The sequence below is a fragment of the Anas platyrhynchos genome, chromosome 16 (genome assembly GCF_047663525.1).
Source record: "Anas platyrhynchos isolate ZD024472 breed Pekin duck chromosome 16, IASCAAS_PekinDuck_T2T, whole genome shotgun sequence".
Classification (NCBI taxonomy): Eukaryota; Metazoa; Chordata; class Aves; order Anseriformes; family Anatidae; genus Anas; species Anas platyrhynchos.
The window spans coordinates 3259455-3279835 of NC_092602.1; the positions used below are offsets into that span (position 1 = coordinate 3259455).

Here is a 20381-nt window from a genome sequence, read left to right on the forward strand (position 1 = left end):
AAGCCGGGGATATGGCCTCTTTGGCCCTGGTCACAAACTTGTCCTCCCGGAGGACAAGGGAGAGCAGCTAGCGCGGCCCTCGTGGCAGCAAGTCGGAGACAGCTGCTCCTGCCTCCATGGCTCAGGTCAAAATGAGAGTCCAAGGGTTAACGAGGGGTTCCCTGTTCTTCAAGGCAGGGCACGAGTGCTCTGGATGCTGACAGCTACTTCGCTTGCCAGGCAGAGAAAAGCTTGTTTTATTTGGAGCTTTTCTGAGCCTCTGGGCTGAGTGACATTACGGCCTCCCTGGGGTGAATGCTCAGGAAGCCGCTCTACGCAGTCTCCTGTCAGGGGTAGGTGATGCAAGGCCACTCCCTGCCGCAGCCCCACGCCCTCCAAAGGGCACCTCAGACCCGCAGGTTACACGATGGGCAGACAGAAAGCCACTGAGCAGGTGACAGAAGCACACAAGCAGGGAAGGGGAGGCACCGCTCCCTCTTTCACTTGGCATTTGGCATTGGAAGAATCGGTGATGAGATGGGACAGTGCAGAGCGGAGATGACACAATTTAACAGCACAGACACTTTGTGGAGCAATAAAAGGATGAAAATAAAATGAACAGAGATTAATCTTCCACTGCAGGTCGCATTGCTGCCAAGAGACTGGTGCTGACAGGGGCAATTGGACAAGGAGCAATCTAAACCCGTGCTACGATCATATTTCAGCAGGCGCAGGCTTACGTCCGTGATGAGGGATTTCAGGAAGTTGGCCTTGTGCCGCAGCGGGTCGTGAACGAGCCCATCGCAGAACGAGACGATCCCATGGGGGAAGTTGTGCTGTGCTAACCACGCTACCACCCTCTGCTTCTGCATGTCGGGGCGGCCTGTGACGTAGATAATGAGGTAGCCAAGGTCTTGCCAGTGCCTGGAAGAAAACCCACAAGTCCATGGATTACAGACCTAGAGCAATGCTACGGGCAAAGCAAACCGACTGCCCCAGGCCCTGCTGCTCACCGTACAACGTCGACTGCTCCAGCGCGGACTTTGGGGTCGCTGCCCATGATGGAGACACTGGCTGCAAAGGAGCCGTCGATGCTGAACACCACAAACTCCGTCCCCTTGGGCAGAACCGTGATGTAGCTGTCCGCATAAGTGTGGTCACCCCTGAAAGGGAAACAGATGTTTATAGGCATAAAGATACCGAGGTTCTTTCAGAAGTAAAGTGCACCACGAGCCCAAGGCAGCCCCAAATCTGGCCCAAAGGCTCTAACAGCTGTGCTACCCTTGGTTAGAGCAGCGATGGGCACTGCAGGAAGGACTCTGTGTTGAGGTAGGGTGGGAAATCGTGCTCTGGTGTCAGTGCCCATCAGTGACTCAAAACACACTCCCAGAAGAACATAGCTGCTTCCACCACTGAAAAGATGCTCCTCTTCTCCCCCTTCCAGAGCTGAATGCCAGCAACTGGAGCTGAGCTGAAACCTTGTGGTCTGTGAATTACCATGAGAACAAAGTTCTGCCTCTCAAGGACAAGATTATAGTCTTTAAAATATGCTCAGCTGTGCAGTTTCGTAGATGACAGTGAGGCCATACACCTATGGTGCAGAAGGCATGCAAGCTCCTGCAACCAGAGCTCAATTACCATCCTGTTCACGATGTAAGAGGCAGAATAAAACATGAATCTTCCTTTTATAGCTGCAGAGTACATATCATTTTGCTCCTGTTGCTGGTAAACTGCGCCCTGAACACACCCAACAATCAGAGCTGCCACGCAAGGAGGGACTGTACTCTACAATTATCAAATTCCTCTTTTATTCTGGATTGCAGGTCTATGACTTTGTCACGCAATCGCATGGCCTGTTTCAAGCCTTTTTTATCCCCTTGCAAACTAAGCCACAGCCATCCAAGGTACATCACCTGACCACCATCTTGACAGGGTACACGCCAATGCCCAGGCGCCGGTTCTCAGGGATGACGTAGGAAATTCTGCCACTGCTGTTGCTGATCTCAGTGTCAAAGTAAACCCACTCTCCTGACGGCGGCTGGGTCATGATGTGGATGTCCACCTGGGAACACAGCAAGTCTGGGTCAACAACGGCGATAAAGATGAGTTGTACAATGGGCCAAGCACAGGGACCTTCCATCCAAGCCCCTTCGTTCAGCTAGACCAAGGCACAAGGGTAGGAAACCCTTTGGTGCACAACCCCCCAGCAGACCGTACCTTCTCTCCCGTGAGTGTGACCATATCGAGTGGGCCGTACATAAACCTCCCAGTTAAGGTCTGGGGCCCATCTTCATTAGCAATGGTGTCGTTTATCCTGTGGTTGGCTGCGACATTCTACACAAGTCAAGAAGAAAAAAAAGGAAAAGGTTCAGTGATGAACAGTCTCATAGGGGAACGCCAAACGTGACTGCACAAATCAGTGCGGGGGTTTCTGTGTCATTCCCCACCCAGGTCACCCACAGCTCTCAGCTTCAGAAAATAATTTGACCTGTAGGGGAGGTGAGACTTTGTGCCCTGCACTGATGACAGGTACAAAATGTATGTGTCTGAAGAGCCCATTTAAAAGGCAATTTGTATGTGCAATTCTGTTTCTGTCCATTGGATCTTACACTTTCGATTTAAGAGGCAATACAAACAGTTGCCAGAGAAATTTGCTGACGTTGTTTCAGCTCTAGCAGAGAACTGCCCTCTTTCAGGAATCAGAAACATTTCCTGGGAACGAAGGGCATTCACACAGGACTTGTGTTCTTGAACTTTGGAAGAAGCTGCTTCTCCTTCCCTGACCTCCAGCCACACTCGCTGCACTTTACACGGAGTGAAGGCCAAGACCTTGCTGATACAGATCTTTCGGGTGCCTTTTTCACAACTTTATGAGTGAAATATCACTAACATACATCAGCAGCATGATGTCTCTGTCTATATAATATGGCAAGAACATGGACAGACGCAGGTGCCCACGGTGGCTGCCTTCAGCACCGTTCCTGCAGCCCAAACTGAAGCCCCCGTAGGTGACAGCTCTCCCTGCTGCAGCAGAGGCAGCCCCCAGACCCCCTCACCCGCAGCTTCACGTGTGTCCTCTTGCGGAGCCACTTCTCACGGGGCTTGGAGGGGGTGAAGACGGACACCTCCTTCCCATCCAGCTCCAACACGCTCGAGTTCTCGTGCCTCATCACCTGTGGGACGACAAATCCCATCCGCAGCTTAGCCACTTGCACAGTGCCCCCTCTCCTCCTGCCTGCGCTTTCTGCATCTCCCCAGCCTGTGCTGAGGGAGGGCAGTGCCTGGACAGAGACAGACAAGTTCTCCTGCTGGGCATTTGGCTTGTCAGCTAGCACTTTGAGAGGCTGCTTCCTTAAGAGCAGAGAAAATTGGTTTCTTCTGAGCTAGCAAAGTCTGTGGCCAGCACTCATTTAATCCTGGCTGGGATGCAGGTAAAAAGGGCGAGTTATTTAGACTGTCAGGAGGTATAAAACTGGCTCAAACACAGCAGAAAGTGCTGCATTTAGAGACCTCCCTTCCTGCAGGCACTCACTAGTCCCATGGTCTGGCAGGGACTGATCTCCAAGCCAGTAGGTGTCACTGCACGGGAACAGAGATCCGAGAGGGACAAGGTCACGTCCCCAAGCCTTTGGGAGCAGCTCCTGCCTGCCAGGACACAGGCAAGGATGGAGAAGGAACCCAGAGAGAGGAGGGTTATATCCTACCTAGGTTGCTCTTCAACCAACCCCAGAAGGGAAAAGGAAGACCAACACCACAGACTTCAAAGGCGAGGAGGTGTCTCAAAGGCTGCTCTAAGGCTGGGGGGTGACCCTGCAAAGAGAACTCCAAAACTGGCAGCAGTCTTTTGTGACCCTGACCCTCCAAAATATTAAGAAGACTCGCGTGTGTCAGCTCTTCTACAAGCTCTCGAGCACAGCCTGTGGGGTCAGCAGCTCTCCAGCTGACCCAGGCAGTAGTGGTCTGGCACAGACCAGCTTGCTTTGCAGAGCTGAGGTTGTTTTTTCTTCCCGGGAAACAGAAAAAGGACCCCAGGGAGGGTGAGCTTGCTGGGGAGGGATTTCACAGAAATCCAAGGCAAACAACATAACAAGTTTTACTGAAAATTATTTAAATCGGGAATCTATTTTGAGTCCCACTTGGGCTTATTTTAACAAGATTCAGTCTTTGGAGGCTAACACTATCCAACGGCTTTCTTTTACACTTTGTCCAGAGATTAGAAACAAGTCCTTATTAGGGGAAGAAGTGGTGTGGTGCTCTGGAAGGACAGCAAGAGGAGAGGGCATGAGAAAAATGACAGTCTCGAGGCAGAGATGAGCGAGTAGAGACAGACACTGGGGAAGCAGGGGTGCCACACTGCAGAGGCAGCCACTGGAGGGCTTTGAGCAGACGGAGAGCTGCAAGAAATGAAGTACCCCACTGTGCTGCAGCCCCAGGTTTGGGCTGAATCCTGAGTAATTGGCTGTGCTATTTTGGGAGGGGGGCCTTTCACGTGTGAGACCATCGTGGCTGTTCCCACTCAGGCACAATTATGGGTCCCTCACTGCCTTCAGCCCCGCTGGGCTAAGTTTGATGCGGGGCTGTGGTTTCACAGCAGCTGAGCTGGCGAGGTGTGTGCCAGCACGGAGACGTCTCGCTGGGCGAGATACAGGCAGAGAAGAAAGGGTCTCGCTGGATTATCGCTACTGCTCTGCTGCCACCAGCACCGACATCTCTGTTGTTTATGGTTCGCACACAATTTGGAAAACAGCACTGAAAGAAAGTTTGCCAACAGAGTCATAAATAATTGAGAGCTGCAGTCGAGGAGGCTGGAAGGGAGCGGGGACAGCTTAACAGCTGAGCTAACACAAAGCAAATCCAAGCGCCGTAGTGGGCAACACAATCCACTGAGTTGCTCTTTGTTTTGTTGTGTTTTTTTCCACTTCCATGCTCCAAGTACCATTCCTTGAAGGGGTTCATACTTTGTAAGGCAAATAACACTCTTTCATCCCCCAAGGAACTGAAGAAAAAAAAATTGTTGAGGAAAAACAGATTTTAAACAGTGAATTTAAATCTCAGGCCAAATTTAGGTTGACAGTCTGAGGCATCAGACTGCAGAAATCCCCATTTACCTAGCCCCAGGAGAACTTCTTTGTACCGGAGGAACAAAAACAAAATCCCAGCACAGTGACGATGGTCTGGGTTCCTACAGGAGACTGCAGTAACTCAGAAACTGAGGAACCCAGCCCTATTTATCAACTCATGTCAAACTCATACAGAACTTCTTCGGTTTTATCAAATTTGGTGCTATTTCTGTTTAGACACCAAGAAGTTTGTTTAAGTTTCAGACTTGGGATCCAAACTCACACACAGAGAACAGCTCACTTGCAAAAAACAAGTGCCTCCGTCTTTTGCCACTGCGATCTGATGGGAAACAGCCCCAGGCTGCTTGTCGCACTCCAACGCTCCTTGGGGAGACTGCCTAAAGCCTGCTTTGGTGGCAAAACCCAGACCTGAACTAACTGGGTGCAACAGCACCCATCCATTAATTTTGCATGGGAGCAGCTCTGCTAGCGACACAGATCAGAAACAAAAAAACAGGGAAGAAGATGGACCTGCACAAAGGGTATTTTCTCAGCTCTGTGCATCAAGAAGAGTAATGGAAGGTACAGTGGAAAAATAAAAATCCTCCTCCCCTTTTTTCCCCCAGCAGAAACAGAACCCAAGGGAGATGAGGGTGGGAGGATGACCGTACCTGTCTCAGCAGGAAGGAGACAACGTCTGTGGACTCCCAGTAGCTGGCGTGGAAGAGGTGAGGTAAGGCAACCGTGGGGAAAGCTGTCAGGGCATCAGGACAGTAGAGAGCGTAGTCGATCCTTTTGGTTCCCCACCATTTGGCAGCAACTAGAAGGAAAAGATTCATTCAAAGCAGGTTCATGTGCATGCACAGTCTGTCACAAATGGTATTTCAAGGCGCTGGCCCCTCGCTCCAGGTAGGCCAGGAAGCTGCTCCCCAGACGGTTGCACTGTTAAGAGGGAACGACCAACCCAGGGCTTATTGTCTGCTCAACCCAAAGGAGGAACACACGGAGGCAGCAGCACTTGAGCTCTCCTTTATTTAAGGACATACAAAAGCACTAGAGGGCAGGTATTAACTTGCCATTAATCCGGACCACAGGGAAGGGATCCAAAGCTCACGTGCAGTGAGCCTGGGAATCCACGTTCCAAAGCAGAAGACAAAATTGTCTCCTGTGGGATGTGGGAGGAAGGATGTGCGTGCTGTCCACTGCAGTGTGCCCAGGTTATCTCCAGCCCTGCTTCAAACTCCTTTAGCTCTCCCCAGGGAGTGAAAGACTCTTTGGCACCCAGATCTCAGCCACACTGCACAGGATATGAATGCTGGGAGCCCACGTGAGATGTTAAAGGTGCCACAAGGCAGGGTGCTATGGCTCTTGCTGCCAGGATTGGCAATTCCCAGTAAATCCTCATTGCCTTCCGAGGCCACCATGGTGCAGGTGACAGAGACACCTGGCCCAGCGGCTCTGGGACTCCACTGCATGGGAGACTGAAAAATGCACCGAGATTTGGGTGGGCAAGGTTACAGAAAATTCAGAAGAGTTTCTTCCACCAAACAGCTCACACACAAGTGGCTGACAGCCACTACTCGCACACCACCACACTTCAACGCTGCCCTGAAGACACACTCATCCTTTCCAGTTCCATAACAAGCACGTTTCAGCCCAAAGCTTCCGACCCTGACAGCGTGGGCAGCTCTCCCAGCAGTGAGGAACCCTCAGCTCCTGCACCCTCTGGCCTGGAAGAGCAGCCATGGAAAGAAGATGGGTCAGGTGAAGACAGCAATAGGAAGAGCTGAGTTTGCATGCAGGTCGCAAGATGGGGTTTTGGCAGTTTTTCCTCTGACTTGTTTTTCTCTGTAACAATTTTCCCTTTATATGGACTTCCAGGAAAGCTGCCAGGCATAAGGTGCAATCCAACAAAGCCTTCTTATTAAGGGAAAGCTGCTGGTGATGAGCCCCGATGCTGAACTTAAAAAAAATGGACCCATCAGCTCCTTCCAGAGCCCAGCACAACCACTGTGAAGTGCAGAGACTTACAGCATCAGCACTTCCCCATGGCCCAAAACCTGGTGTGCCGAATGCCCAGGCCACCTGGGGCCATCCTAACGGCCCTTGAGATTCCGAAGAGCCAAGGGAAAGAGGAGGAGGGCATTGCTGGATCAACACGGCTTTTCCAGATCACACAGGCACCTCCTCGCAGCCACTTCTGACTTTCTGCCTTCCAAATTGGCAGCTCCTGGTCACGTCCCAACCTTTAATTTCTCATGCAAGTCCCCAGCTTGGGTAACTCCAGATTCTTTGTACGAAGCAGACAGGATTTACTCTTCTGTGCTCAAAGGACAGCATGAGGGTGGTAGAGGCAGAAGCGTTGTCCCACAACTCTGCCTAGAAGAACTCCTGCTCTTGCCAGGTGTTAGCAGTGTTATTTATGAGTGACCTTTGGAGCAAAGTGACATAAGTACTTGTTAAAATGCAACCAGAAATTGCAAGTGTCTCAGTGAAAGCGCATAGATTTGTTGTGAAGATCTGTGACCACTGAACAAGAGGAGGTTGACTGGAGCTGGTCTCTCCAGAATACCTTTCTTGATGTCCAGGTTGGGTATCCGAAGAGCACAGTCTGCATCTTGACTCGGTGGCCCTTTGAGTTTTCTTCCCTTTGAAGGGACTTCATCATGTTTATGCTGCCTGCGTCTCTTGGATGAAGTCTGGGTGGGGGATTTGTGAGGGAGTGCAAGTTGGGACAGAAGGCTAAACCCTCTACAATGGTTAAGGTGGTGTTTGGTTTCTAAAAAGAAAAATAAATACAAAAGCAAACAAAAAAACAGAAATCATACTTCTTACGGCACACACGATGCAGGCAACACCACTTCCATCCTCCAGAAGCTCACGCTGTGAGGAAGCTGCACCCTGGGGAGGGCTCCCGGAAGGGAGGCACCATTTTGCAGCGCCCCTGTGGCCTGCAGGCCATGTCCAACCCTCAGTGTATCAGCTTCAGGCTGCTGCTGTGCTAATGAAATTGAGTATAGGAGCTGCAAGGCTGGGGCTGAGGGGCTGTACCAGCACGGGGAGGTGAAGGAAGGGGCTGAGAGCACAGCAGGGAGAAGGAACGGGGCTGGTCACAGGCCAGGTGCTGGGGACAGGTGCCCTGTGAGACCCCATGCTGTTGGCCGGGTGCTGCCCAGCATTTCGGCAGCTTTTCCCCACACCTGGTGAGGCCTCTGGAGGGCCAGACGAGTGCTGAGGGCCAGACTTCTCCCCTCTGGTGTCACAGACAGGTTTTGATGGCTGTGAAGTATGCACAGGAATATTTCCCACAAAACATAAGTCAAAATAACTGGAGGAAAGCTGTAAGACTGCCCAGATCTCTGCAGGCAGGCAAGGGGACGTGCTGACGGACATGAGGGCAGCAAAAGGTGCCCCTCACGTTGACCAGTGGGTTCCCCACCTACACAGCATGAGCGCCGTGCAGGCCTGATCCTGCCCTCAGCTGGCGGAGGCAGGATGGCTGCGGGGCCTCACGCGGGGCCTTCAGGCACCGTCCTGCCATGAACCCTTCCTAACAAACAACAGCAGCCCCCAGCTTCCCTTCTGGGCTGGCTGAGCTTGGCAGCTCTCCGTGGGTGTGAAATGAACACAACACAAACACCTTCTCCCCGAGAAGCCTTCCTCCCGTGCAGATTAAAAGTTAGCAAGAAAGCTCGTCAGGACGAACACAAGAAGGCACGTTGGGCTTACAGCATCGGCTCTCGGATGTGCTTCAGGGAAGAAAAGCTCATTTGTCCAAGGGCAGGTAGTGTGTTCCTGCTGCAAAGGTTGCCTCAGACAGGACAAGAAGCCTCTGCCCTGTGCCCACAGACTTCCAACAGCTCACACTTGCCTCAGGGAGCGTTACTAAGCTCAGTAATTAATTATGAAGCAAATTGTTCATAGCCCTGGAATTTAACGTGCTGGGAACGGACTATCTCTAAGTTTTCATCACTTTCTGAGACAAAAGTTTGGGATGAAGGTTTTTTGGTTTTTAAATTTGTTTGGTTTTCAGCCTCTTTCCATCTGAGTTTATCAGAGGTCCCTGAGGATATATTCTGTTAATCTCACACCTTTAGCTGAAACGAGGAACAGGCTGAACTGCTAACAAAGGCTGTTGTTCCTCACCATGTTAGCTGTAAAGTTATACGGGTTTTGATAAAAAATAAAAAAAACATCCTTTTTCTCCTCACTCTGCTCTGGGACATGGCTCATAATTGACTGACTCTTGGAGCTGCCCTCCAGGCTACAGAAGAGCCGAATTTTCGATGCGAAGTAATAAATAACCCAAACCTTTTTCTGCCTTTCAGCATTACAGAAGGGCTTACTCGTCCCCTCCTCTTGTGGATCACATTTAAGTAATGTGCATCAAGCCACGCACCACATCCTGCATTAATAATCTACAAGCGCTGATCCCCACTACTTCTGCCCGACTCTTATCAACAGCAGCACACAAACATCCCTTTGGGTTAACCCTCACCACACAGCAGCCAAATGCCGCTCAGAGTTATCAGTTATTACCATTTTTGAACAATTTACACCATAATCACCAGCACAGTCCAACATGCATAACACGGCAATGGCCCCTGTGTCATAATCTGGCTCCTCCAGGGGAGACGGTAACACGCAGCACTGACTAGGACACAATCAGGTGAAGGTGAAATAGTTCCAGGTTTGGTTATAAATGGACAGCATATCCCAGACAGACAGACAGACGGACAGAAGCTGCGTGGCTCTGAGCCAGAGCAGGGCGGTTCGGTGCACGGCGCTGAGACAGCGGTGTGGTGGCGAGCAGAAGTGTTGGAGGGGGTGAAACACTTACTGTTGGCTATGTTGGAAGCAGTGTAACTGTCTGCCATTCCTGAGACCTGGCTGGCAATGCTGATCTCACTGGCTCTCCGGAAGCCCCTGAACTGAGGGGCTGAAATGGGGGTGGACAGGGACGCGCTTTCCATGAAGACGGCACCATGAGACTGAACAACATCTGCTACAAAGTTGAAACAGGGAAATCAAAATATTAGACCAACAGACAGAGGCTGGGCAAGATGAACTTGAGAGGAGGAAGAGGAGGCAAACAAGGCTCGTAGATGCAAAAAAACCTTTCAAAACTGATCGGAATGAAAAACATTTCATCGGAGCTCTAGTTTGAAAAGGAAGCAAACACCACAGCAGGCAAAGAGGCATGTGGCAGGAAGAGCAGTCTTTGATTGAGAAAAGCAAAATAATTAGCTAAAAAAAAAAAAAAAAAAACAAATCCAAAACCCCAAACAAAAATCCAGGCAGACTTATTTAAGCAGCAAGAACAGAAGCATGTGTCATACATACAGATGTGAATATATACAACTTTATATATTCACACTGAGACAAAATAATAACCAGGGGAAGGAGAACAACAACAACAAAAAACAACCTTTAAAAAGGGATATTTGTTTTCTTGAAACATTTAGACTTAAATGAACATCTCCAAGATAGAAGCATTAATGCAAAAAACATCAAGAAAACATTTTCATGCCTGGCATGGACTAAATTTGAACTTGTATATCATTGCTGATGGATACAGCCAACACTCGTTAAACTAAAACAGGGGCTACTGAGGAAAAAGGAGCCTGGTGCTGAGCACTTACATCTCCAATCGGTGTTGGTGGATCGGGGAGCGCTCAGTCTCTGTGAAAACAGAGCTTCTTGTGTACAATGTGCAAGTCTGGATTTTAGATCCCAACCTGAGGTTTACCAAGTGTGGCTTAACCCTCTAGTACATAAATACAGAAAAGGAGGATTTAAAGGCATGCTCACGTGGCCCTTATACATGTATTAGGGGGAAACGGACCTAAAAACATTCAGGACTGGCAAACCAAGAGATGCTGAAAGTCAAGATAAAATCTCTGCATTTCATTTTTCCCCCTGTAACAGTGGTATGAGCACCCACCCCTCTGTGGATGCTCTGAGGCCAAATTAAACGTCTCTGGGACATCCTGCACTGCAGAGGGTTTGTGGTGCCAATACCACGTGCTTCACAGCAGGCAACACAGGTATGACAGTAACATGCAAAAGCAAAGCTATTTACTACTGCTTTAATGTTGCCCATCTCTGTTGTATCTGAGTAGCAGCATCTGAGCTTTTTTTTCCAGACAGGGCAAAAGTTTGTGCCCAGCTGGGCAGCGGATGCCACGGGGAACACAAGTAAATTACTCCCCCGCACCAACATCCTCCGCCTACTTCAGCCAGTTTGGCAATCCCTGGATTTGATCCCAGCGTGCGGCTGACACGAGGCGTTGTTTTGGCAACTGGTTTATTTTAATACAGATCTTTTTGCTTGGGGCTACTGCTCTGCTTCCTCCGATCTTTCAGTTCACAGCAGCAGTGTCTGTGCCCACACAAATCCTGCTGCAGCGGAGGGAAAGAGAATGTATGAAGCAGAAAATGTGTAGATAAGTGTCAGTAAAAGAGTTCTGTTCTCTGCAGGGAAAATCAGGCCACAAGCTGCTCTGTGTAAAAGCTTTGTGGACTGCAAGATCTGAGTCCTAGCGGGAGCCTGACCTGATGATGAGCTTCACACACTGCCCACGTTGTGCCTGAAAGGCCATTACCAGCATCACTTTCTCAGCACTTTCCTCCACTTTTCACCTTGCCTCAAGCTGCTGGCTGTCAAGGCTGCTACCAGCATCCACAGCCCAGCCAGCCCCACTAGGCCAGCACAATTTTCTTACTGCAGAAAGCTCCAGCACAAGGCAGGAGAGACAATTCGACCAGTGGCTGTGCTTGGGGAACATGAGCCAAGCCAGGAGCTGGCTGAGTTCAACCCCACAGACAGGGTAAGGGGTCTCACCCCCACTGCGGGCACCTACTGACTGCAAGACCTGGCACAGCCCTCTCACCTCTCCAGGTTACCCCTTCTTCTCCTTGCCTGTACAGACTGAGATCCTTCTGCAATAATCTCTCCCATCACACAGGTGCCCTAAACATCAGCACAGGTGATGACTGTCAGCTCCCCTGAACTTGGTCAGATGCAGGGAGAGGTTTGGCTTTTTCTGACTAGGAAAAATGCCAGGCTCAGTTTAGCTTGCACCTACCAGCGAGGCCTGAACTTCTTTTTCTCCCTTAAAAATAAACATCTGTGGCTTGAATTAGGAAGCAGCTGGAGTCTTACACCAATGCTACACAGGAGGAAAGGCTGGGCCAAATGGGTTGATTACGGCTCTGGCTGTTAGCTTATCTTCCCTTAGCTCTGTGTGATTTTTACCTCCTTTTTTTCATGGGCCCGGGAGCTGGAAAGTACATAAAGTTAAAAACAGTGGCACTCTGGGCTTGCTTTCTTAGTCATCTGGCTTTCTGTGCCTAGCTGTGGATTTTTGAGTCTGAAGAAAAAACAAAACAAATCAACACACAAAAAACACTTCAACAACCCCTCCAGCACCATGCTAGCTAGTGTCACACAGGAGTCTTTCTCCACTTGTATAAAAACCTTATCTGTTTTACTGTTACTGAGCTATGTGCTGTGGCAGGAGTCTTCTCTGCAGGGGCTGACATGCAGCCCAACTGCACCGTTCCTGCGTCCAGCCCACTTGGGTGACTGTCATGTTTCTCCCTTTTCTCAAGCTATGCACCCTCTGTTCCTGAAAGATTACAGTTTCTAAGAAAAATGAGGGCCAGGAAGAAGCAGGGCAGGAAACGTGGACAGAAAACTGCCCCTTTAGCCAGGCTTCCTCAACCCCAAAGCTGCTGTGACAGCAACTTCCAGATAAAAACCTGTGACCTGACCCACAGGAAAAAAAAAAAAAAAGAGAACAAAAAACCACAAAGAAACAAACTAACAACATTTTTCCTAAACTGTGTATTCTTTGTACCAAATCTCTTGGGCAGGAAGGTTCTTGCCTTTTGGAAACCAAGGGGGCTGTCTTTGGGAATGATGTGACCAGGACAGGATGCAGCAGATGCTGCCACAGCGGCACAAAGTGACCAAGCCCCTGCGACAGCTCCTGCTCCAGAAGGGCCCTGCTTTCTGCTTTTCACAGGTGGCAGCCCGTGAGGTTTCTCCAGCAAACACTTCCAATCCAATCCAGATGCCTGGAACAGGACCAGCACCAGAAAGATCAAGTTTAGCCATCAACCACCAAGTTTAGCTGTTTCTTCAGGACATAGATAGAGGTGGACAGAGGTGCCACTGGTTTGCTGAGCTGGCTGAAACGTGCTTTGTACCATGTCTGAGAGCAGACCTCACCAGAGCGAGGAAGCTCCCGAAGCTGGAGACCTGGCCCTAGTGGCACCCGGCAGCACACGTCAGACCGATGCGTGAATTGAGATTTAACTGCACTTCTGCAAGAGCTGCCGTAAGAAGCAAAATCACTTTGTTTTTGCCTGGCTATGGCTCTTTAATACTCATTTCAGTGCTGTACCTTTTTGTTTATGGACCCATTCGTCAATGTTCTTACTAATTGTTTCGCACTCAGTGAACGGCACCGGGCCATCCTTCTAATGTACTGCTGGCACCGAGTTAAGTCCTTGGGGCATCCAAATGGCACATTTCAGTATATGCTCTTTGCAGGCTGAGCTGTGCCACTGAAGCAGGGAGTACTGAAAGCAGTTGAAGATATGGAAGGTTCAATAAAAAAACAAAGAAGCCAGCCAGCTGCCCAGCACAGGCCAGACCCTGCCTGCACCAGTCACCAGCCAGTGCTGGGCACTCTGCAATTGCTACCCTGAGATCAAGAGCCACACAAATTTCCACACAAATTTCAGTTGTCCTTAAGTTGTTATGATTCTGGAGATCCATTCCCAGTGGCTGAACTGGGAATCAGCACCTGCTGCAGTCACACCAGGCACTGCTTGGCCACATCGTGCTCTTGAAACACAGGGTAGAGAGCAGAGAAGCTTCTGAAAGCCCTGTCCTGCCAGCAGGATGTATCAGATAACAGCTAACGGGCATTTCATCAGCGACCTCCGAAGTGATTAATTAATAGTGCCAGATCCTTTCCCTCTGCTTTGTTACAGAACATCACAGCACGGGCAACATGGCAACTGCACACCTGAAAACCATCAGGGAGAGACTATCTGGGATAGTCAGCGACGTTGCCATCCTGTATGACCACATAACGTACTGGACTGCTCATGAACAGCAAGGGTCAGCTTGTTAAACAAATAAATAAATAAAAGGCAGCTGAATCAGGCTCCCAATGCAAAATAATAATAATAAAAAAAAAAGGTGAGAATGGGCAAGAAAGACATGGGAAAGAAAGAACCAAAACAAAATCAAATCTCATTAAAATTACGATGCAGCACCAGCCACCACCAGAATAAATGAGGCCATGCAGCATTTACAACAGTAAAATAAGGCAAAACGAATGCGTCAAAGTTTGCTTTTAAGGCAGAAGTCGCGAAATTAATTTTCAAAAGCCAACACATACAGCTACCTTGGGGTCTGAAAGCCTCAGTCAGTGTATTCAGCAGAGCCACAAGCACTGTCCAAACACGAGATACTCAAATAGACAAAACCTGGTCTGACAGGCATTATGTTTCTGGCCACGGTGCAGTGTGGCTGAGTGCTGGAGAGTTGCACGCTGTGGACAAACCAAACTGTACCCAGGGGATCCTGCACACAAGCAGGGCCACCTGGGGACTCCACATCTCCGTGCCAAAGCCTCTTCCCAGCAGCACAGCCACCACAGAAGGAAAAAAACTGAGCATGTGGCAGCAGTCTCCCCTTCCAAACTGAGCACTGTAATGCCAACTCATTCTTTTTCCTGCTGGGTCTCCCAGACCCCAAGCACGATCCCATGCAGTTTGTTCATGTGGCACAGCCTGAGACACAGCATGAAGATTTCAGCTCCAGGAGGTAACAGTATGATCTCCAAAAAGCACCCCAAGTACCCAAGACAACAATACAAAAGTGTAGATTACACACACTCAGCAAAACCGGCACTTTTATTGGAAACATCTTGCCAATTCAGTACGGGAACAGGGATACTTGTTTCCATGAAGCTGTCCTGGTGCTGGAGAGCACCCAGAGGGCTACTTTCCATGAGGAGGATGGGATTGTTCTGGATTGTCTCAACTAGAAGCAGATGGGAAAATAAAAAAACAACAAAAAACAAAAAAACAGAAGGACAAAGAACAACAGACATGCGGCCACAAAGTGTTAACATACAAACAGTTACAACTGAGCACTTCAACTATGAGTCAGGGTCTTCAATGAAAGGAAAACCTTCAAATAGAGGAAAAGAAACAAAACATGGGTGACTTTCCAAATAGACCCACATCAGAGAGGTTAACTGGTAGCAGAGGAGAGCAAAATGATGGCATTTCAACCACAAAAGAAAAAGGAGTCTCTTAACCAGCTCCTCCAAATGAGCTAAATTCACAAATACCCAGCAGATCCAGAGAAATCTTTTTTTTACTACAAGGAGAAAAAAAAATATATGCTCTAAGGGAGATTTACTTGAATCAGACTCACAGCCTACACAGTGCAAAGCACGGGAGTAAGCAGGGATGTGAATTTGATTTCACTCTGCACGTTGGTTGTAATCAAACAGGGACCCAGCATTTAGTACAGATGGCAAAACAGAAGTCTAAGAGGCTTCCTGAGCCCTGGACCAAAATAAATAAATAAATAAAAAGCCAGCTATCTGTGCAAGGAGATACACACAAATAGTGCTACAGAATGTTTAGTACATAACTAATTATAATTGAGCACCTGAATTGCACATGATCACCAAATCGTATCTCTTAATTATAGCAACAATTAACTTTTCTGGAGCACCCTACGGTGAATGCTCCTGCTTTAGCAGTGGCTTTGCAAATCATGGTCAGAACAGCCCTTCTGGGTAATGCATAAATCTCAACATAATTTTTACTCTAATGGAAAGGAATAGTCTGTTACTTTATGATAAGCTAACGAAGAGGCTTCATCTTACTCAAGAAGAGAATTTAAAGGTGCTGTTTTGTCAGTTCTATTCACCATGGTAAAGCAGCATCTCTTTTAATAACAAAGCTCAAACCTGGAGAGGGTTCTGAAATCGTTCAACCCTTCTCAGAGTTGAGCTAATTGCTGTGTAACTCCTCTCCATTACATTACAGAGAAGTGTCTCTCTAAACTTAGACACAGCCAACTTAACAAGGGTCCAGGGAGGCCCAGTAAATTAATAAGATCACTGCTTGTTGCACAGAATGATAACCAGAATGAAGGTTGCTCAATGGCAATGGGGCTTTTGCTTCAGGCTTCACTGAGAACAGGGGACTTGAAATATAGTTAAGAGGAAGAAGGTATTTAGGAATTTTTATTTTAATTTTTATAAGAAGCCACTTGCAGCTGATACCTAAAGCATACCCCCAGAAAAATCTGCTTGTCAAGTTGCTACAGATTCCCTGAGCTGTTGTAACTGGACTGGGTACAAATGCAGTTGTGGGTGGATCCATTTTTAAAAAGTGTTGCAGCAAGATCTTTGCTAAATTTGATGAGTGAGTAGGGCCTGCAGAAAGTATTTTATTCACTCCATTAAACATGGATTTTAGTTTATGCCCATTTAAACAAATCAGATTCAGCAATTAAAACAATCCTTAAAGATACAGATACATACAAGACAACTGTTCTGCATTTTCAGTTTAAAAGTGATGCAGAGCATCAATTTTTTATTCACCTCTGGATATATATTTCTCTTCATTTGGTCCTACATGATTAAATAAATGGGAAATTACCAGAATTTTAGAGAAAAAAAGTCCCAGTCTTTCTAGCTGATGGCTTTTGTATTTGACTCTGGTTTGCCAGCATGATTTCTTGTATGCTGTAAATCTAGTTTTACAGTAGAGACTCTTAGTTGCTCTGTTTACTGTTAAGTAGCCTTTGACTAACAACCTAGAACAAGGGAAAAATTACGGTGAAATTCTTCTTCTTGCCCCAAAGCCTTGACCCTGCAGGGAGCCAAAGCTTTAGGTGAAGCAGAAAGGTCAAATTTAGTTCTGCACAGTGCAGAAAGCTTCTCACAAGCTTCCTGAAGAGCTCCTTGCAATGAGATCTTGCACTGAAATGGCAACAGACTATGAGAGTCTAGGCACAGAAGTGAGGTGAAGATGGTAGGAAATATAATTTATTTAATTAGATCAACTGCGAGAGCACTGATGTAATGGGAGCTGAGGCAGGGCATGGTCAGGACACAATTGCTTCAGATGCAACCCAGGCAGCCAAAAGGACATGCAGACAGCCATTTTAGACATTGTTACTGCTGCAATTGGGCTAGAGCAAGTGAAAAGGCCACTGATGGCAGAGGAATCCTAGGTATCCTAGGAAAACAGTGTCTCACTGGCAAGGTGGCAAAGGCAAGGCACTGTCACCAGCCCACCCGTGGGCAGTAGCCAGTCCTTTGGCTGGTTCCATGAAAAAGCAAAGGGTGCAACCACGTAAATCATCTCATGATGTCACTATTGACTCTGCTCCTTCCAGTCTTCACTGTCATCCCAAACATCAAGGTCCTGAAACTCAGCCATGTTAATCATGCTTCATCCAGTCCCAACCACAAGCACCAGCTTGGGTGTTAAGCAGGGACCTTCAAAGAGAGGTCACCATATTCTGACTCTCAGCAGCTGATGGCCTTTGTGTGACACATGTTAGGCATTGGAGTCACAAGGCACTGATTTTGTTGGAAGAAAACTACTTTTGATAAAGCAGGAACAAGGTTAACATTACGGGGCCAATTCCCTTTCTTGGCCTTTCCAATTGCTTTGATATCCTCATGTGAAGTGTGGATATAACCCTTCAGACTGCTAATATGAATCCGAAGTGACTTACCCAGAACAGCAGAATTGCCATCACCCAGTGGGAACCTCTGGTAACGGGGAATATTAAAGGGGGGCAAAAGGTAAAACTTTCTCTCCAGAAGAGGCTCGAGGCGTGAAGCAGATGGGTCTGCAGGGTGGAACAGGTTATAGACCTGCTGGCAAGCTGGTCTGAGCTGAAAGACTGAAGAGATGGAGAAAAAAATATTCAAATATCACATGGTTATTTGTTAGATTACAGTAAATATTTGTCTGTAAAACAGATAACAGTCAAGTTTACAAAAACAGAAAAAGCACTGAAGATTCATCATCTCCATCATCTTCCAGTTTAATCAATGGAAACAATTTATCAGCACATCATGTACAGATTCAAAAATTTCCCAGTATTTTTAATGTTTTGAACTAAATGACAAATAAATTGTATCATCAGTGTCGGCTAGAGCATACAGTGATCTGATTCCTTATGGTGCAGTAAGTGTTATACATAAATATTTGTTTTTTACTGGATTACTCAGTGAGCTCAACAGTTTACATCAGGACTTACTGTCAAGAGCTGGAATGACAGTTTTTCGTAGTGCAAGAACCAGACCCAGGGGAGAACCAAAGAGGAAGAAGTCCGTGATCTCAAACTCAAACTTTCCAATATTTCCTCCATCCAGCATAGTGGAGCTACTAGATCGCCTGGATCCCGGGTCATTTCTGAGAACACTAGAATGTAAACTAGAACAAGAGCAGAAAATAAAGACAAAATTTTATTCATATTGCTTTTTTCATAATTGATGACCAGATAAATGATTGACAGCAAAAAGAATTCTGTCTCTTTAGTGAAGAAACGGTGCCAATCAACTCTCCATGCCTCTTCACTGTAGTTTATTATCCAGCAAAGTGTCCCCCCAAACAATGACCCAATTTCATTGGCATCACATAGACTGTACAAATCCAAGCTTCAAGTGGGTTCATTTACACACTCCACTCTCCTTAAATATTTGTTTTTAGGAGTCAAAAACTTGGTTACTGCTAGTGGAACAGTCACTGGCAAACTAAAATAACCAGCAAAGCAAAATTACTAGAGCACCAAGGGAAAAAGCAGATTTACAGCGTTTCACTCTATTACACACATCACTGCTATGCTTTCTGGCTGTCAACATTTGAGTTCCTTCCATCACCTTACTCTCAAATGTTACGGAAAGCTGTGCTTACCCATTTCTTCCTCTTGCAAGTAGTTGGACAAATGTTACAGTATTAAAAAGGAAAGAGAAAAAGAAAATGGGAGGGGAAAAAGAAAAAGGAAGATCAAAATTCGCAAGAAGATCCTTGTGTACCAAGTTTGAAGCACAGTTTCATGCATGTGCATGGCACACACTGGGAATGGAAATGTGGGGTAATTAACCCAGTGACCATGGGGTAAATTGTTTCTATCATGCGCCCAGGACCCTCCCACCTCTCTTCTGCCCATGAGATCACGTATGCCAAGTTATTACCACTCAAACTACCTCTCAACCCCAGCCCAACAACTCCAGGTAACTGCACCTAAAAGATACAGAATATGTCTAAGCTTTTTTCTGTTCCTTTCAGTTGTCAAATCTCCTTGAAAAACTCAACCTGTGTGCAGTGCAGGCTGGCCGATACAGAGGTTTAAAGCAGGGATTTGACGTCACATATCCTTTGGACATGGAGGCAGAGGAAACAGGAACCCTCAGATAACACCACGGGGGAATCCACCCCCGTGCTAGGAAGCAGTGTTTCTTTGCAGGCTAGATCTGGGATAAAGCTGAAGTGGCAGATGTGTAACTCTAATAACCTGGTTCACAAAAGGTTTTCTGGGATCATTCTCTCATGACCGTAAAGCAATAAGCTGCAATTTCTTTTCCTCTCCAGGTTCTGCAGATTCAGACTGCAGCCTCGCTGGGCTCTCACTGCTACAGCTGCAAGTGGAGGGCTGCAGACAGGCTACCAGCAACATCTTAACAGGGTGTTTTCCAACACTTTAACAAGCATCTGAACAGAGTCTATAAAATATGTAGGATAAATGGATACCACAACAGTTGGGCTGGATGAAAGGTTTACTGGCCTGAAGTCAGACACGATGCAAATGGAAGTCTCTACCCAGCCCCAAGACGAAGTCCCAGGTGCTCAGCAGCACTTGCATGGCTCTGCGTGCCACAGCACTGGCTCCCGGCTGCTGCTTCTGAATGCGGCGTGTGCCTGCCCAGCTGGGCACTGCCATGCTCAGGGAACTGGGGATGCTCCCTCCCCACCATCTGGAGCCCTGGAACCGTTGCACTCGCTCACCCCTGCGCACACTTCCCCTCTGGGGTAGCTGTTTTTCAGTAAAAGAAAAGCTGCAAAAATGCAGATGGGAAGAGAAGCGGGTTTCACTTGGACTGAGTTTTCCTGGCAAACAGCACATTGCCCCAGAGACAGCACCTCTGCTCTGCTGGCCGCTGCTCCCAGCAGTGCTCAAAACCTTTCTCCTCGTGCCCTGCTGCCAGGTACTGCCTAGAGGAGCCCGCCCGCACGCCTGCGGTACTATTCTCTTGGTTACCATCCGCAGGGAAATAT

General features: G+C 47.8%; 1 protein-coding gene across 16 annotated transcripts in view; it reads right to left on the reverse strand.

Annotated features, from left to right (window-relative positions):
- PITPNM2 (phosphatidylinositol transfer protein membrane associated 2) overlaps nucleotides 1-20381 on the reverse strand; it is a 133565-nt gene that overhangs the window by 4644 nt on the left and 108540 nt on the right. For 10 of the 16 annotated variants that reach the window (XM_072024363.1, XM_027469731.3, XM_038187401.2 and 7 more), the window contains 11 exons: nucleotides 18364-18539; nucleotides 17833-18003; nucleotides 14956-15105; nucleotides 9880-10044; nucleotides 7612-7818; nucleotides 5711-5859; nucleotides 3036-3152; nucleotides 2197-2313; nucleotides 1893-2041; nucleotides 993-1142; nucleotides 720-903 (listed from right to left, as the gene is read on the reverse strand). In XM_072024363.1, the coding sequence (XP_071880464.1) occupies nucleotides 720-903; nucleotides 993-1142; nucleotides 1893-2041; nucleotides 2197-2313; nucleotides 3036-3152; nucleotides 5711-5859; nucleotides 7612-7818; nucleotides 9880-10044; nucleotides 14956-15105; nucleotides 17833-18003; nucleotides 18364-18539 (1735 nt within the window). The remainder of the gene's footprint in view (nucleotides 1-719; nucleotides 904-992; nucleotides 1143-1892; nucleotides 2042-2196; nucleotides 2314-3035; nucleotides 3153-5710; nucleotides 5860-7611; nucleotides 7819-9879; nucleotides 10045-14955; nucleotides 15106-17832; nucleotides 18004-18363; nucleotides 18540-20381) is intronic. The other 6 variants (XM_038187403.2, XM_038187404.2, XM_027469733.3 and 3 more) reach the window with 6 other exon arrangements.